The sequence below is a fragment of the Pholis gunnellus genome (assembly GCF_910591455.1).
Source record: "Pholis gunnellus genome assembly, chromosome: 8".
Classification (NCBI taxonomy): Eukaryota; Metazoa; Chordata; class Actinopteri; order Perciformes; family Pholidae; genus Pholis; species Pholis gunnellus.
This window is the reverse complement of record NC_136534.1, coordinates 4,268,587-4,286,214: the sequence shown is the minus strand read 5'-3', so window position 1 is coordinate 4,286,214 and position 17,628 is coordinate 4,268,587. Positions and strand designations below refer to the sequence as shown.

Genomic DNA, 17,628 nt, shown 5'->3' with positions numbered 1-17,628 from the left:
ATCTTGACAATGTGAAAAGTGTCCATTTAAAAAAAAAAATTTGCATCCACATAAACGATGGGGACAGTGTTACCCTCCTCCTCCTCCTCTTCTTCACCTTAACAGATGATGAGATGATCTCTCTCTCTCTCTACAGGTTTCCTGTAGGAGAGGGACATGTGTAGTGTAGTGGTGTTTTATGGGTAACTCTTTTTTAAATGAGCATGATGAGAGAGGATGGATGTTATCACTGTGGTCCACACAGCTCTGCACCAACTCGCGCAGGTGAAGCCACTTGGTGACACAGCGTCATCATAAGCACCGCGTGCCTTATTTGCATAGGAACGCCGGGTGGACTGCCGCTAGCCTTAAGACACGAGTGACAGACAGCTCGGGATATTCGGTGTCTCATCTATCCTCCCAGCTAGCTTGTTCATCAACTCAAAACGGGGGCAGCTGACGACACACTCGCGTCTGTTTCTACACGGGAGGGGTGGGGGCATAAACGGTACAGTTAACACGGAGGTCACGGTCAGTGGGGGGTGGAGGGAGCGGTACCGGGGGGGCGGGGGGGACGGACATAGTGGACTGGGTGCTGTGGCCCCTGCAAATTGATGGTAGCCAGGGCTAGCCTGCTTGCTGCTAACTTAGCCCCACGTTAGCTTAGCTCTGCTTTCCTGGCGCAGCTTGGAAAGCAGCCCCAACTCCTTAATAGCAACTTCAACCGCCTGGCCCAAAGTCAGACCCCCCCCCCCCCGCCCCGGACACCGGTCAGCCCAGACTTGCGTTTAGCCACACCAGCTAGCACAACGTTCCCTCAGCCGCCCACGACTACAGCATTATGCATTTAAAAAATACACACATGTACAGAAATAACTGGGGGGAGAGCATGTCGCAGGCAGTCCCTACCTGTAAACGCAGTCACTGACGCGCTAAGCCGCCGCGTCTGCTTGCTTTAAAGTCTGTGATGTTGTGTCGCTAGACGTCAAGTCCAACTGCACTACAGTGGATTCCAGTCTGGGGAAGCAAAATAAAAGCCCAGCTGCCCTACTCTACTGTACGGCGCGTGCTGAGGATGACGCTTTGGCGACACCTGCAGGTCTCGTTCCATATAGCAGCCGCCCGGGTTAACAGCGTGACACCTCGTCTCCGTCTCAGGGCTCAGGGACGCGCTCACAGCAGCCCCGGTGTTGGAAGCAGTTCAGCAAATATTGTTCAAATAGGTGGTTCATCTCATTGATTCAAAGGCACATCAAATACAGGAACATACAAATGCAAGAATTTCAAGGAGATGCCAAACAGAAATAAAACTAAATATAAATAGAGCTTAAAACCATTGTTATTAGAACTATATTCTAATGTTTTAGTCCAGTCTATACATACTGAGAGGGGAGATTGTTCCAGTATTTTGGTGCAGAATAAGGAGTCGACAGATTTTAAATGTAAAGCAGAGCCAGACCACAGGAATTTAAAGTAATTTAATAGAACCTTAAATTGAATTCATCAGTCTGTGCTTTGATGTTGGGATGGACTTCATGACAGACGGTGCAGGAGCAACGTCAGTCTCACTTCTTCTGTCACACTGCCAGCAACTATATACTGCGAGTCATGAAAGACCCACTAACCCCTTTAGAGCCTGTGTGCGCCCTCTTCCATCAGCCGATAGTGGCCTTCCGAGCGGTTTCCCGGAGCGCGACTGCTGACTAAGGGCTATCACATTTTTGCAGTCCAGGCCCCCAAACTGCTGAGGTCAGGTCTGCTTAACCCACCACTACTTTTAAATCTCTTCTTAAAAAGATTCTTCCTCTAAAAAGATTCTTCCTCTAAAAAGAGATTTCCTCTGCGAATTATTATTTCATTGCAATTGATGGGAGCGTTATTGTATTTCATTATCACTGTTTTATTGGGTTTTTTCCCCCTTCTTGTTAGAGAACTACTTTGCAATGTTAAGGAAAGTGCTCTATAAATAAAGTTCATCATCATCACCATGCGTGCATGCCATCAAAATGTAATGCTGGTTTAATCCCATTTCATCCTCATCTCTTATTTACAGTCTCAATGTTTACACCTCTGCACACAGGACCTCCCCAATAAAGCAAACAGCCCGACGCTATTAATAGAAAGCTACCTGTCAAACATTTCTTCCAATAACTTTCCCACGATTAAAGCCAGCCGAGCTATTTATCACAATACTTTATTTAAAATGTGTACATACAATATATTACATTATATACTATTTAAATCATGTGCAAATTGTGTATCTAAGTATGTCAGGATAGTTGAGAGCAGCCTGTGACAACACACTGCCTTCATATTAGAGCTTGCTCTACTAGGAGCTCTACAATGCTCCACTAGTGTTGCCCCAGCGTGCGGTACCGAACAGGTTAACAACACATCCTTGATGAAGTTTATGTGCGTTTCCCCATGATATTCCAGCTCCAAAAACAATTATGGATGTGAATCCAATAACCTCCACCCCCCAAGCAATTTTGGCCATTTGCCCCAGAGCCAAAAGAGGAAGCGGGGAGGTAATTTTCTGTGACTGGAACGGTGATTAACACCGTTTTGCCATGGTAACCATACTAAGCGGGCCTGGCGAGCTGCCGAACAAAAACCCCACAAGAGGGAGACTCTGTTAGCGCGTAATAACAATCATTAGCCATCCTAATGCAGCCGCAGCAATCCAGACTAAATCAAGTACATCTGGACCGCTTGGAAGAGAGCCTTGGAGGTTGCCGGGAAGTAAACACGCGGCTCCACCGACAAAGGCCACTGTGCAGGTGGCCTCCGAGAGAGGAGGAACCATTTCCATAGACTCCACACCGGCACTGAAGATTGGGGAAATGTTATGAAATGTAGACAAAAAAAAACAACAAATCTCAAATCTTTAAATCTCATGTAGGGGGTCGAGACAAAAACAAAAATCCCAGAGCAAGAGGCCTTCCTGTGTGACCAACTCAAAGCAACGCATCCCGACTGGCACCGTCCGTCAGCGGCCGTGGAGACAACAACGCTGCCTTGTGACGCGACTCGGGGAAGAGGCCAACACCAGATCCGGAGTAAAGTGACAGAAATCATTAGCTCTGTGACATGTCAGAGCGGTGCAGACTAATTGTGAGCCAGTCAGACCTAATCATTCGGCTTCGGGCTCCAAAACGGGACGCAATCTTTTTTTCTTTTCTTTTCGCGAGCCAGCTGAGGACACCTGTGCCACATCCAGAGGCAGACAGGGCCATGTTGGCAGTGGAGTCTCAAGTCATCTCCAGTCAATCAGCCACTAAGTACATCTCCAGAGCTGTAGAACTGCAGATATAGGACGGATTCAGGGCTTTTATTTGATCCACAGCTGTTTGCAGTTTTCCTCTCTTCCACCCAGAGCCAGCCAGCATGAGGAGGAGGAGTAGGCTGTTAGACTCAAGGCAGTGCCTCACCGGTCAGCTGAATAACAAGACTTCCACTTGTCTCCAACTGGATGAGCAGCAAGCCAGCGTGTCTGCCTGCAGTGCTGGGCTTGAACTGGACGGGCAGCTTCAGATAGTGCTGCGACCTAACGGGTGGCAAAGAAGAACGACGGTCAGGATTTCAAATTGAAATGTTGAGCATGATTACACAACATAAACGCATGCATTTTCACATAAAACTACAATAAAGTACTTGGGATTGCACTTTATGAATCATGACATGCTGGACCAGCGGTAGGCGACCTACAGCATGCAGCTTCAATCTGTGGCAGTCGAGCAATACGCGTGCAAGACAGGATTTTTAGAAATGTTGAATTGCCCCGTCATTATTTACAGGACTGGAGTTGATTCTTGTTAAGCTTATTGCTGGTGGAAGGTCGGTAGGGTTAATGATTTCAACTCAGATGAGGATGTTTTCAGAAAGATGTCAGAGCTTTATACAAGAAGACTAATGTATAATAATGAAAATGTCCTGATTATTTGAGAAAAAGGCTTTTAAAATGTTGCTTTGTACGTGGCTAATACGGTTTGGAGAAAGAAATGCCAAATCTGATTCTGATGTGGTGTCATATTAAAGTTCAATGTTCACCTTGATGTCGATGTGGCACACTGATTAATAAGAAATGTAAAAATGTCTGGACAACAAAAAAATAGCCTTAATACAGAGAGAAAAAGAATGTTACAGCATAACAAATGAGCGGGGCGGTGGGGGGTCCGAGGTAATGAGAGTACATGACAAGAGCCACAACATGCTGGGGGGGGGGGGGGGGGGGGGGGGGGGGCCTCACAACACACCTGCTGTAGGGCTGGCTCAGGCTCAGGTTGTGGCAAACAGTGGAGACACAAAAAGTCATGACACACAAACGGTATGTCCAACGACGATTCATTTTTGTCGAGGAAGTGAATGAAGTTCGATGTATATTATTTTTTCACACCACATTGTTATTCCGATTTTAACAACATGAAAACACACGCTGTGCTCATTCTGAACACAGTCCCTCATCGGCAGAGCACGACTGGTGGCCAGGCAACCCCCCCTCCCACAGGCCTCAGTCAGGGAGCACCAGTGCTCTCCGAGGCCTCGAGTGCTCCCCGCATACAGGAACGTCCTCCGGGTCCCAGCGTCTCCCGCAGTGAGCGGCCCCAATGGGCCAACGACACACCCTACGTTACAGCACAGCGCACCACTTGAGTCGTGTGTCCTATATCCGACTAAACATTATTACCTAGCTACTTAGACCCATGAGAGATATCTGTGTAGAGCACACAACAAAAAAAAACACTAAAACTGAAGCGCAGCAACAAAGAAAAACAGAAGTTGGCACGAGTTATCTTCCCAATGTGTCACCCAGCTACCATCAAGAGTGTAGAACGAGTGTCTGGGATAAGGACCATTGGACTCACCTCAGGGAATATTTGGAATGCTTGATGTGGAAGGGCTCCGTAGGGTTTACAAATTTCAGCTGCAAGTCAATTAGAGAAGCCACACATCAAATACCAAATCCATGCAAAGCCCAATGGCAATCGTTAGGAGTTATTACATTCATCATTTAGTAACAAAAGACAAGACAGTCGTGCAATTTGTATTGGCAATATTGAATGAAACGAAACAATGTGAGCCAACGTCTTCTTTGTACACTGACCCAGAGATAAAAACGTCCAGAAACTTAAAAGGATTTCTTTTAAAACCTTGCTTTAACTCAGCTCATCTTGTTCTGGAAAAGAAAGTGCTTCATCTGTATATATTGGACTAAAGTGAGGAAGCAAAGGTTTGTCCTCCCCGTGTCTTCCTGAGAATAAGGAGGGCCTCACCTCATGCGTGTCGGACGAGTTGTTGCGGATGTTGACCTTCAGGGTGCTGGATTCTCCCGTCCGCGTGTGCGGGAAGGTGTAGAGGTCCTGTGGGGAGTACACACCCCTCCTCACCGCCTCCTCCTGACTGAAAGGCAGAGAATGTGTTTTAACAGAGAGCACAACCAGCACCTGAAGGTGAGACACCTGCTAGAAAACACAACCTACGGTACACACAACTCTTTTAAAGAACGTCGACTTTAAGGAAAAAAATAAAAAATGACTTTGAATTATTGAGTACTGGATGCAAAGGTCAATTAGAACGTGATGCTGTGATCACATGTGATCTCGTAAAATGCAGTGTTGGGGAGAAACTTGAATAAATCCAGTTGTTTGAGATGTTTTCACAGCAACATAAATAGATATTAGAGAGAAGGGGGGTCTCACCTGGTCTTGCCTGCCGAGGCATCAGCCCTCTTCCGGGTCTTGACCGTGGCCTCGGTCTTCACCAGAGAGCAGTCTCCTTCCTGTGGTCCTTCCACTGGTCCAGACTTCACTCCCTTTAGACACAGATACATCTTTAAGATCACGGCTAGTAAGTAAAAAAGAAAAAGAAAAATCTACATTCCACTGCAAAACTAGCTGGTTGGTAAAATACAACCGTGAAGGAACATACAGCGCAAACATCTTTCAAGTAGATCATGCACTGCTACATCTACTGCAGACATGATTAAAAACTAAATGGGAAACACATCACACCCATTTCAGTTCCACATCAGACTGACGGCCGCAAATCTAAATCAAAGCCTCGCAAAACCAGAGTCTCAGATAAGCATTTAACACCACTGCAGGATTATTATTTTTTTCTAAACGCTGCATCTAAGAAATACAGAGACAACAAAAGTACCACCATCGCAGCCACTTAACCTGCTTTATGTGGAGCCATCTATCAGACATCCCACAAGCTGTGTATGTATGCTCTTAAGTTAACTGGGTCTGTCATAACACTTCACATTAAAGCAGCGCACACGCAAAGCCTGGGGCCCCGTCTCAGCGGGGGGGGGGGGGGGCTCCAGGCTTTGCGTGTGCGCTGCGTGTGCGCTCCTTACCATCCCACAACCCACTTCTCTCATTTGTTAATTCTGTAACACTACAAAGCCACAGTGAAGGTACTACACTACCACATGTGCTGCTGTAAAACACTGAAACACGTGAAATAGTGAATAAATGGCATGATTAGTTCAGCAGAAGGTCTGATGAATATGGTAGATAAACGTAGATCTGCTTCACATTGTAAAGGAAGGATGTACCTCAGTAAGGGTTAGATAAAGCATGGCTAAAGTGTGACGTTTTTGTAGTGGGGTTCTATGAGGTTCTTTATTATTAATGTCGGTTTAAGGGTACCCGACGGGGAACTCAAGCTTCAGAACCCAACAAACTATTGCCCAAAACAGTCATTTTACCTCCCAAGAACACAGGGGATGCTGGTACTTCCGCTGCCTTGATTGGCTAGTTTGTTTGAGTTATTGTGCGACTTCGTTGAATCCGAACGTGCCCTTTAAAAACATCAAAGTCACACAATAACACAAACAAACTAACCGATCGAGGCATATTTAGACCAACAACGGCCATGCTCTGTGAGGTCAATTTACTGGCTAGTTGAAGAAAGCGTTGCTAACGGCTAAGAGTTTCCTCGTCAGGATGTCTTCAGCAAGATAAATGGGAGAAGATATTTATAGTATATCATACACTGAACTGAAACAGATGTTTTCACAGCAGTACATTGCTTTACTTGAGGCTGGCCGTCATTGACTGTAGCTAATACACCGACTGTGGATAAGAACCTCAAACAACCACACTTCAGAAAATCCTATCTAACCCTTTAAGGAGAGAAAATAAGAAAACAGTGATTCTAGTAAAACTAAAACTCTGAAAGACTATGTAGTACAGTGTTGGAGTCCTCACAGTGCCACAGAGCTGGAAGCGGATTCTGGTTTTCTGCTGGGGCTCAGACACAGGGTGGCACTCCAAGTCCCAAAACTGGGCATAGTCCCCTCTGTCCCTGGGCAGGAAAGTAATCGGCACCTGGGAGAGCAAGAGAACCATCAGAGGAAACAGTCACACTTGATTTCTGCGTATAAATGAGTGTTGTACTCGTTTACGTTTTCAGAGGCTGACCTCGAGGAAAATCTAACTCACCAACTGCCTCATAACTCTACATAGTTTCACTGCTGCAAGCTTTTCAGGTGGAATATACAGCAACTATGGCTTATAATTATATCCTTCTAAATGCATAGACTAGCTCAGAGAAAGACTGGAGGATTCATGTAAAGTTTCATAGCAGTTTTCACAACAGAACACGGTTTTGCTTGAGCTTTTTGAGGCACTGGTTTGACAAGGTGCTGCAAACCAGATGGGATTTAGTGAAGTGCTGTTGCCGCGGGGAAACAACTAACACCAGCGGTTCTATTCTACAGGCCCTCCTCAGTGTTTAGACTCCTCAGTTAAAATAATGGCTGCATTCTATTTAGATGTACCACTTCCAAGGCCTTGGTGTTGTGTACAGTCTCTCTAGCACGCCAACTGCCACACCTAAATGGAGCAGAGCCATTCAGGTAAACAGGTGGTAGAAAGGACTGTTTCACGGCCGCATATTAGAGGTGGAAATATTCAGAGAAACTCAAATTTACAAGAAAAAAAAAAGTGTTTATTCTGAGATTAAAGTGGTAAATTAAGAGAAACTCAAATATTCTCTGAGAAAATGATTAAAAAAAAGGTCAATAGTATATAAAAGCCTTGATTTTAATTGCAAGAGCACTGAAGTGTGTTACATGTAAAGTGTCCTTAACTATAAAAGTAGCCATTGAAAATAAATGTTTGTTTTATTTGGCTATAAACTATAACAAACAATGAATTATAACAGAAGCTGAACCAACCCCTGCAAAAAAACAAACTCCATGAAAGAATATCAACAGGGTTAATAAAGTGAATACTGGTATGTGTGTAGTTATGACTGTGTTCTAGCCATTAGTGATGTTAATCTATAAAAAAACTCATTTTTCTTAACCTGGAAGCCCTGAAAATGTGTGTTTATATGTGGACCCGATAGGCAGACTATTTTGATCTGTTCATCTAAACTTAACTTCATGGAGCATGGGCAGCTGTTCCCTGGTGCCTACCTGCATCTTCTCATCAGCTCCCAGAGTGCCTGAGATCCTGGAGCATCTGAAAGCAGTGTAAGTGGCCCGGTAGACGTCTCCAGTGTTGTCAACGCCCTGAGGAGAGAGAAGAGGCCACAGCTTGAGCCGAGTCACTGCCGCCACTCAACAAAATGAACCCATTACTAAAGTGAGTCGCAAGACAAAGAGTTCAGCTACACTCACATAGTGAGATTGGAACTAAACTTCCAAACAAAGAAAATCTTTTCATTCCCGAGTAAGGATAATAAAGAGAAGAACAGTAAACAGAATGACGGAGGTGACAGAAGAAAGAGATAATAGAAAAAGAAAAGCACCTTGACATATGTAGGAGCAAATGATGACAGGTACCACCTCACTTCACCGTCCCCATTCTGCACCTCCAGCTGAGCCTCTGAAGGAGAGGAGCAGAGTCTTAGTCTCTCACACACACACACACACACACACACACACACACACACACACACACGCACGCGCACACGCACACGCACACGCACACGCACACGCACACGCACACGCACACGCACACGCACACGCACACGCACACGCACACGCACACACGGCAGAGGAGTTACTGCTAAATGGTTTGATTAAATTAAAAATCACAATGTTTGCCAATTTACAAAGCTAGTTATTTTTATGTCTAAATATAGAGTTAACAAAATGCCCCATTTCAATTAAAAGTGAGGTTTAAATATCACAGCACTTCAGGTTCGCTGGCTAACATTCTGTCGGATAAGGTGACACAACATGGATCGTTTTGTGGGAGACAACGCTGCACCAATACATACAATTAGGATTCATAATATATTTTGGTCCCTACAGCGGACAGTGGTGTAACACAGATTTAAAGCACAGTTTAGATTCTTTGTCATGTTATGTTTTCATTTATTTGAGAAGGTGAGCCTTAAGTTACAAAAGGTGGAGAATGAAGTGTATTAAGTGAGACTTAAAACCACATCAGTCTGAAGATTGTAGGCTTCTAGATCAAAATGTGTATGAACAGAGACACCTCTGTCCTCTGGTCAGTGACCTGCTTACCTGATGTTTCCCCTGAGGGGGAGGTGGGGAACACGATGGTCTTGTTGCTGATCTCCACCAGGGCTTGAGGGGCCTGTGGGGTGTGCGGAGGTAGCGAGGGCCTGGCAGCGAGTCTGGCCACAGGCAGCACCGGGGTGGCAGCCTGAGGAGGCAGGGCTGACAGGGTGGTGTCTGCTGGGGTCGCGGACACATCCAGAGCCAGGTCCCCGCGAATCTGGACCTTAATAAACTGAACCAGTGGTCACAATGCACAACACGTTTAGCTCTCGTTAAAAGGGAGTGGCTGTATGAGGTTCTTTTCCATAGTCAGTGTATTAGTTACAGTAGATGTCGGTCGGCAGGTCCCCAGATTGGAGAAACAGCCGGAAGTACCATGTGGACGGGGACGTAATAGGATGTGGAGCACATTTTAGTTGACAAACTATTAAAACATTTTTTATTTTTGGCGGCGTGTCCAGCGACGTTATCAGGGAGCCGCAACAGAGGGGCTGAAGAGCCGCTTGCGGCTTGCCGACCCCTGACCTAAACCGTCCACAGCAGCACATTTCTTTGCTCCTGTGTGTCAACTACTGGAGCTAATACACAGACTGGTTCTTCATACAACCCTTTAAGCTCTCGCGGCACATGACAAGATGACTGACTTGAGGTTTGAAAAGCTGAATGTCTCAAGTGTCCCATACCTTCTGTTGACCGTCACACTGGACATAAATCTGTCCGCTCCACGGCAGTAGGGTAGATTTCGTTGCTAGTGAAGGGTTGGGGCTGATCAAAATCTGCAGGTGGCACCTTGTTTAACATTAATAAAGAAACAGGACACAAGTGGATTAATAAAAATCATATATACACACAGTCACATAAGATTAGGATCACATTAAGACTGGACCTACTTCCTGTAATTGTTCATTTAGTGTAGCTGTGCTGACGATAGCTGTGAAGGGCTGCACTGCCCCGGTTACACACACATGGTATCACCTATACAGTGTGGACAATGCAAATAAAAGCACAAGCACGTGTGTTCTTACTGGGGCTCGATAACTCCATGCTGAGGGGTGATGGTGAGGCAGTGAGCGGGCCAGGACAAATCAAAGCTCAGCTCTCTGGATGTGTTGTTCCGGATCTGAACCTGACTGGTGGTGGCTGTGCCGTCTGAAAACAGCAACAAAAGAAAGTCATGCTGCTGGCTCCTCATCATTACATTACAGTCATTTAGCAGACGCTGTTATCCAAAGGGACTTACAATTCAGATTATATCACAATTCTAGTAGGCACAGCTACAGGAGCAATTTTGGGGTTAAGGGTCTTGCTCAAGGACACGTCGACATGCGACTAGTGGAGCCTGAACCGGGGATCGATCTTCTGATTGAATGACGGCCCTGCTATCCACTTCGCCACAGTCGCCGTGTCACTCACCGAAGGGTCAGGGGTTATTCAACCATACTCAAAATCTGTAGTGCATTGAAAGCTAAGGTGATCTAATGGCACATAATGGGCTTTTGAAATCTAGATTCCACTCACTGATGGTGGGAGCTGCAAGCACAAGTTGTTCTGGGTGGATGGTCCAGGACTCAGACTGCCTGTGTAACGGCTCTGAAGCCTGAAGGGAAAAGAGGCATTCTGCATTGAGAAGTATTTTCATTGTTTATGTCAAATGCAGTGTAAGAAATGTTTTCATCTCATTACTGAACACAATGAAACCATTACAGTCCAGTACAGAGGGGCTTCTGGTACCTTTAAGGAGGGCTCTGACACTCTCAGTGCTGGACCTTGGGGACCTTTCACCGGCAGCACATCCAGAGACACATTGCCGTTGGCCAAGCTGCTGGGTATTACACAACAACATTAAAAGGTACATTACGTCTAATATGATGCATTTCATTTAATGTGCTCACTTTAAAAACAATGTACAGACCTACAGTATTGCTTTATACATAATCAGTTTGCGCATTAAAAAGGAACACTTCATCAATTACCCTCTTTGCTTTACCTCGTGTTGGTGAAGAGCACAGCATTGTTTATGCTGGAGTGTTATATATAGAAAGGAGCGAGCATACGACTGGATATATGAGACTTGGCTTATACTGCACGTGAGAGTGTAAATGTGGGTTTTGATACAGTTTTACTAACTCTCAGTTGTTATACGCAGCCCCCATTGATTCATCAAGACATTTCTCAGTTTGATTCTCTGTTCACGTGAAGACAACAACGTTTTCTCCAAGGGTTCGAGGCAACACGGGGGGCGAGTCATTGACACACACAATCTGTTATGCATTCCTTTAAAGTAGAACGCATTTCCACATGCTTTTGTCAAATAGAGATTCACGTTACTGAAATGCATTACAATACTGATTAGAGACTAATGGATGTTGGTGATGAATGGATGCGTTGTGTCGGAGTACAGTACCCGTGTGTCTCTGGACGGTGTCTGGAGGAGGGCAGCAGCAGCTCAGTGTGGTCACTCTGCTCACCGTCCGTGCTCTTCGTGCCTCCCAGCAACGACACCACTACCTTGCTCATGTTTCCGTAGAAAATGTGAGCCTCGTTGGGCCGTTGGGGCAGGTCGTAGGCTGCAGAACAGGTGGAGAATTACAGAGACACACCAATATCTGAGACATGTACTCCAACAACCCTTTTTAAACTGAATCTGCTATTTGCAGTACATGTATAGCAACTGGTTAGACAACCTCAGCGTATAGAGCATCAGATATAGAAGCTTTAAAGAACTGACTGCAGGGTACAAATCACTTTTCAGTAATTAATCAGCATGTGAAGACTTTGCACATTATTACCTTTTAGTGTTAGCTGAGCGGTCATATTGAACAGGTTTTCCGACTTGGCTTTATTTTATGTAAGAGGAGACTAAACATATCTTTAGACATCTTACTCTCTGTGACGACATCCTCTCCCAGGAACTTTTCATTGAAGTTGATGTTTTTCAGCAGACTGTTTTCAGACAGAGCCCTCCGCACAGCCTCAGGTTTGCTCTGAAGCAATCTGAGAAGACAAAGGCACAGCTATCTGGAATCGGATTTATAAAAACAGCACTTTTAAAGATTTCTATTATTATACATATCAGCATACAAGTCATCTGTTGGCAGGTGCATCACACAAATACAGCTTTGTGCATTACAAAGCTGACCATAGACAATACTTGTTTCTGATCTTATTGTGGAAATTAGACAATAAAAGAATTGTTGATTAACGTCAGCTGTTTCTGTTCTTACTGCATTGTTCTTACTGCATTGTTCTTACTGCATTGGTAAAATCAGGTTAGAGGTGCACATGTTTTCTTTAAGGCAATAAAGGTGAATAGAGGAAAAATGAAAAAACTAATAATTCAGCATGAAATGTCCAAAGTGGATTACTATCATTAAAACAATTATCTTGTTTTGTATTATAAGTTTTCTGAAAATCTATGTTTAAATATGTAAATGAGCTATTGTCTTACCACATGTGTGTACATTTGCATACATCTAAACATTGGATAAAGCCAGGATAAAAATTCTTGTTTCATTTTGGAGACATATTACAGTCAACGGTTTAACAGACGGACTTTTGAATATCTCTTTGTATCCCTCCATAAATCAGTAAAAATACAACAGCCATACAAAAATTCACTTCCACCATGTTTTCTAGGGATCAGAGAACTGCCTTTAAAGCATTCTGAAAATACTGCATGTGGTTTGGGTAAAAAAAATGGCTTCATTCAAAGTAGTAAAATAAACACCTGAATGTTTTCTTTTCCACTAGTCTGAAAGATGTTATGGACACTAAACAGCCCTGACGTCTTAAAATTGACCAGCATATCAAAAACAACGTTAATACCTGGAGTGTCTCCACTACACACAGAACAGTGCTGTCGTGGTGAACGGAACAAAATGACTGATACAATGCAAAAGGACATTTTGGTTACATCAGAGCTTTGTAATTAACCTTTGATTAGGACGTTTCAGATTTAATTATCAGCTATAATTGACTGCTAACTCCCTGCATTACAACTTTAATAGCATAAAAGCAAACTGCGTTGGAAGGTCTCACCTCCTATACTGCTGCCTGGAGACCTCATCTCCACAAAACAGACAGACAGTAGCCAGCAGTGCATTGACCGACTGACACAGGGCCTGTTCTCTCTGGGTGGACTTCATTAGCACAGTGATGACCTGGAAACAAACAGTATTTGTAGCAAGGACAAGACGCATAAGAATCAGAGATTTCTAAAGAAAAGTACCAACTATAGCTTTAAGACTAAATGAAGGGAAAGTCTGTATGTATTGCTATATTTGTTATCATAATAATTCTCCTACCTCTTGCGTCCTTTCCTTCAGTACAAACTGTGACGGGGCCAGGCTGATGACAGAGGGCTCCATGACCGATCGTGTCTGCACATCGGCGAAGGCCACGGCTTTGATGTACGCTGCTCTGGAGCCGGTGTTCCTCACGCACAGGCACACTTTGCTGACGCGGCTGACGGCGATGCCGCTCAGCATTGCCACGTAGCCGTCTGCCTGCTTCCTCTGGTCCTCCAGGATGATGTTGCTCGTCCCACCGTAGCCCGACAGAGGAATCTGAGGATGGGGAAATATAGGAGCCCACTTAAACTTAAGCCCATTTCTTTCTATAGAAATAATCTTAAAAGTCAGAAGTGAGAAAATGCAAAGAGATCGCAGACTACAGAGAAAGACGCCAGAGAGCAAGGCGGGACCAAACGGTGACATCCTCACAGTGAATTTGACCCCGGGCTGAGAGGGCCGGACTCCAGACTGTTTGATCTCCAGCTTGGCCAACATGCACGCCACCCTGGTGGGAGCGAAGAGCAGGTGGACGGTCACGTCCTCTCTGGGACGGATGGACAGCTCCCCGTGTCGGGTCAGACGCTCTTCAAGACTGAACATGCTCTGGAGCTGAGGCAGAAAGAAAATAAAAGTGTATATACTTCATATCTTCATCATGGTTTTATCGTGTTTCTGTTTTATTAGATGGGTTAGGAGAAAGAGTTTTAAAAAAAATGGGACCCTTAAAAGGGGAACTCTTTTCTGAAAACAAGCCTTTTGTGGCTCCGGAGGGAGCTGTGTGGAGTCTGATAAATTGTCTCATATGATGTCACTTGAGCATAGACTGTCGATAAGAAGTGGACTTAGTCATTGTGACGTCACACATTGTTTGTGGACTGCCGTTTTGAAGCGCAGAGATCTGTGATTTTGCCATCGCCATCTTGGATTACGACCGTCACCATGTTGTTTTATTTGCTGCCCATGAACAGAATTGACCATATTTGGAATGCGGCGGAGTGATGTAGAGTAGCCAGATATGGCTCAGGTAGCGGGAGCGACCTGTCAATCACAGTAAGCCCTGCCCTAAAGCATCCCCTGCTTTATGGTCTGTTTGACTCTAAATGGACCATCGTTTACTAAATGAACATCATGCTGTATTGAAGAAGACTTGAAACTAGAGATTGAGACCATAAACTCATGTTTACAATGTTTACTGAGGTAATAAATCAAGAGAAGTAGAGTCATCTTCTCATAGACTTCTATACAACCAGAGGAGTCGCCCCCTGGTGGACACTAGAGAGAATGCAAGTTTCCACAGAGGTTGCCACCAGCACTTGTGTTGGCTTTGGGTGGTGTTGAAGACTACAAGTTTGAATATGAAATAAATAGAAGTGAGGCAGACCTATGTAGGCCACTGCTCATCTGTGATCGCGGCTCAAGGAAGAAGAATGCACAGAATAAAAAAAAGACAACGTCTCTGGTTCGGCTAAAACGATTACTTAAAATAGTCCATCACGAGTCCAACAATGTTATAGGACTGCAATGCTATTCGGTGCAGTACTCCTTTAATGCCACATGAATGTATTCACCTCGGCCCTCTTTCCTATCTGGTTTGAGCTACATGTATCTGTGCTGTCCAGTCGGTTGAACAAAGAAAATCCTGATAAAATAAAACCAGCTTTGGTCACAAACGCTTGCAGTGGATCGCTGAATAACAAACAAGGCACTGTGGGAATGAAACTCTGCATTGGATTCCTAGCAGGGAGTCGAAACACACTAAACACCATGCGAGAACGCTCTGAACAAGGAAGAATTGAGATGAGATGTTATCAAGTGCAAATATTACAACCTACCTGAAAACAGTCCTGGTCTTGACCACGAATAAGCAGCCGCAGCTGCTGTGTGGAGTGGCTCGAGTTGTTCCTGAGAACCAGCTTCTGCTGGCTGGAAAACAATGGCGACCGTTGGTTATGTGACAAAAGTTAGTGTGCCGGAGTTCTGTGTCAAACTTGATGCCTTTGACAAACTTTGACTTGAGACTGAGTCATTATCTCAATGTCCTACTTTAAGTCAACCCTGCATCCAGTTAAACCTTTCAAGAATGCATCCATTCTGTGGGGGATTTAGCCTTCTTACTGCTGTCTGTACTTTACCTCCCTTCAATGAGTATAAATAAATTGGGCATTATGTTGAAATAGCTTCTGAGAAATAACACTCCCTGTAGAGACCCTCTGTCCCTTCTCATGAATAACATTATACCAGCCGTAATAGAATAAGAAGGCCCACTGGGCCTTGACTTTTTTTTATTGATTACTTTCCAATGAATAATTGATAACTAAAAAAAATCATTTTTTTTTTTCTGCAACCAAGTAAAGATGAAATGAATGAGGAAATGAAAAGTTGCTTACACAGCTCGTCCCAGAGTGACCCCTCCCCAGGCTACGAACTGCTTGTTGGAGAGAATTGGAGGAACGTCATCGGCGACGCCGGGACCAAAGACGGCAGCAGAGGGAATGGCAGGTTTCCCAGAGTCCTCTGGGACAACTTCTCCTCTCAGGGTTACCTCATACTGAGGACCCGATGGCAGCACCAGGATGGTGAGAAGGCTGCAACACAACAGAGTCCATAACAACTAGTGAGTTGAGCGTTTTTCATTCAGTATGCATTCATGTTAAACTCTCTTAACAAAAATAGTTACACATTTTAAGTTTTGTGTTTCTTTTCACCAGTCTCAAGTACATGTCATACACATCTTAGACACCATTGTGCACATTTCACTCACCACTCCATCATTTTATCCGTGAAGATATTGTGTGAAGTTGTCATAATTAGCACATGAATTCATGAGTTATGGCCATAGACGGTACATAAGAAGCGGGCCGAGTCTCCGTGACGACACCTTGACCTTTTACTACCAACATCGACTCGGTTCATCCTGAAGGTCTCATTGACGGGACTTGTGCGCTGTCGGTTACTTCAATAGCAATAAATGTTTGGATACCTTTCTCGACATTTCCTGCTGGCCTGTGCTTTGAAGGACACCACGATGCTTTGCTCCTCTCCCATTCGCAGAGACAGTTCATCCGGTGTCACGGAGAAACTGTCCTCAGCATCACTGCCCTTTAAACAGGAATGAATGAGAGACAATGAGAAGAAGAGGGCAAACCTCTGGACAAGACGGCAAACAAACGTTGGGAGGCAACAAGGAGGAAAAGACGTTACATGAACAGAGCTGGGCATAAATCGATTTGATCAATTCATTTGAATGGTTTAAGACTCTTTAACTCGGGTAATTACATAACCACCATGGTTAAGGGGATGTGAATGGAATGGCATCCAACATGCGAACGTGTTTAAAAAAGTGTTTTTCTTCAGGGATAGAATGCATCCTTATTTTTCTTTTTAAAGTGAAGTTTGATGAAAGTCAATAATTCCTTTGTCGGCCTAGTTTGTTTTTAAGAAGAACCGTGGTGTGATGTTGAAAAATCTGAGATTAGATTTTGTGACATCGTCCAGCACTAAATGGAGAAAACAAGAAAAACAGCAAAGAAATATCATGGAATCCCCGCTGTATGAGCCACAGTCTGAGCCCAGAATGTCACAGAGGCTTACCCACATCTAATGGGAAACGTAAAGGTCAGAATTACCTTGAGCTTCAGCTGCACGTCAATGTTTCCTGCGTTCTTTAATGGCAGCGTCTGTTGGCTGGATTTACCCGCTGGAGCAGACAAGCTGACAGTCTAGACAGAAGTAGCACAAAAACTCTTCAGAGGACAAGGAAAGTTGAACAAGAATGAAACACGATGATTTACCTCAAACGGTTCTGCATCCCATCAGGTTAACTTTTACAAAAAAAGAATCCACATTTCACAGTTGGGCTCTGTGGGCTTA

The 17,628-nt window shown here is 44.5% G+C and overlaps 1 protein-coding gene across 3 annotated transcripts in view; it reads right to left on the bottom strand.

Moving 5' to 3' along the window:
- Positions 1–2,157: 2,157 nt before the first annotated feature.
- Positions 2,158–17,628, bottom strand: part of cep192 (centrosomal protein 192) — a 31,309-nt gene continuing 15,838 nt past the window's right edge. The window contains exons 32-52 of one of the 3 annotated variants that reach the window (XM_079164280.1): positions 17,385–17,477; positions 16,739–16,857; positions 16,146–16,343; positions 15,591–15,681; positions 14,188–14,367; positions 13,771–14,031; positions 13,505–13,626; positions 12,351–12,460; positions 11,871–12,033; positions 11,198–11,288; positions 10,985–11,063; positions 10,492–10,615; positions 10,150–10,255; positions 9,470–9,698; positions 8,746–8,822; positions 8,411–8,506; positions 7,197–7,316; positions 5,679–5,791; positions 5,253–5,379; positions 4,845–4,903; positions 2,158–3,526 (exon numbers count right to left, since the gene is read on the bottom strand). In XM_079164280.1, the coding sequence (XP_079020406.1) occupies positions 3,394–3,526; positions 4,845–4,903; positions 5,253–5,379; positions 5,679–5,791; positions 7,197–7,316; positions 8,411–8,506; positions 8,746–8,822; positions 9,470–9,698; positions 10,150–10,255; positions 10,492–10,615; positions 10,985–11,063; positions 11,198–11,288; positions 11,871–12,033; positions 12,351–12,460; positions 13,505–13,626; positions 13,771–14,031; positions 14,188–14,367; positions 15,591–15,681; positions 16,146–16,343; positions 16,739–16,857; positions 17,385–17,477 (2,691 nt within the window). In that variant the 3' untranslated portion in view covers positions 2,158–3,393. The remainder of the gene's footprint in view (positions 3,527–4,844; positions 4,904–5,252; positions 5,380–5,678; positions 5,792–7,196; positions 7,317–8,410; positions 8,507–8,745; positions 8,823–9,469; positions 9,699–10,149; positions 10,256–10,491; positions 10,616–10,984; positions 11,064–11,197; positions 11,289–11,870; positions 12,034–12,350; positions 12,461–13,504; positions 13,627–13,770; positions 14,032–14,187; positions 14,368–15,590; positions 15,682–16,145; positions 16,344–16,738; positions 16,858–17,384; positions 17,478–17,628) is intronic. The other 2 variants (XM_079164281.1, XM_079164282.1) reach the window with 2 other exon arrangements.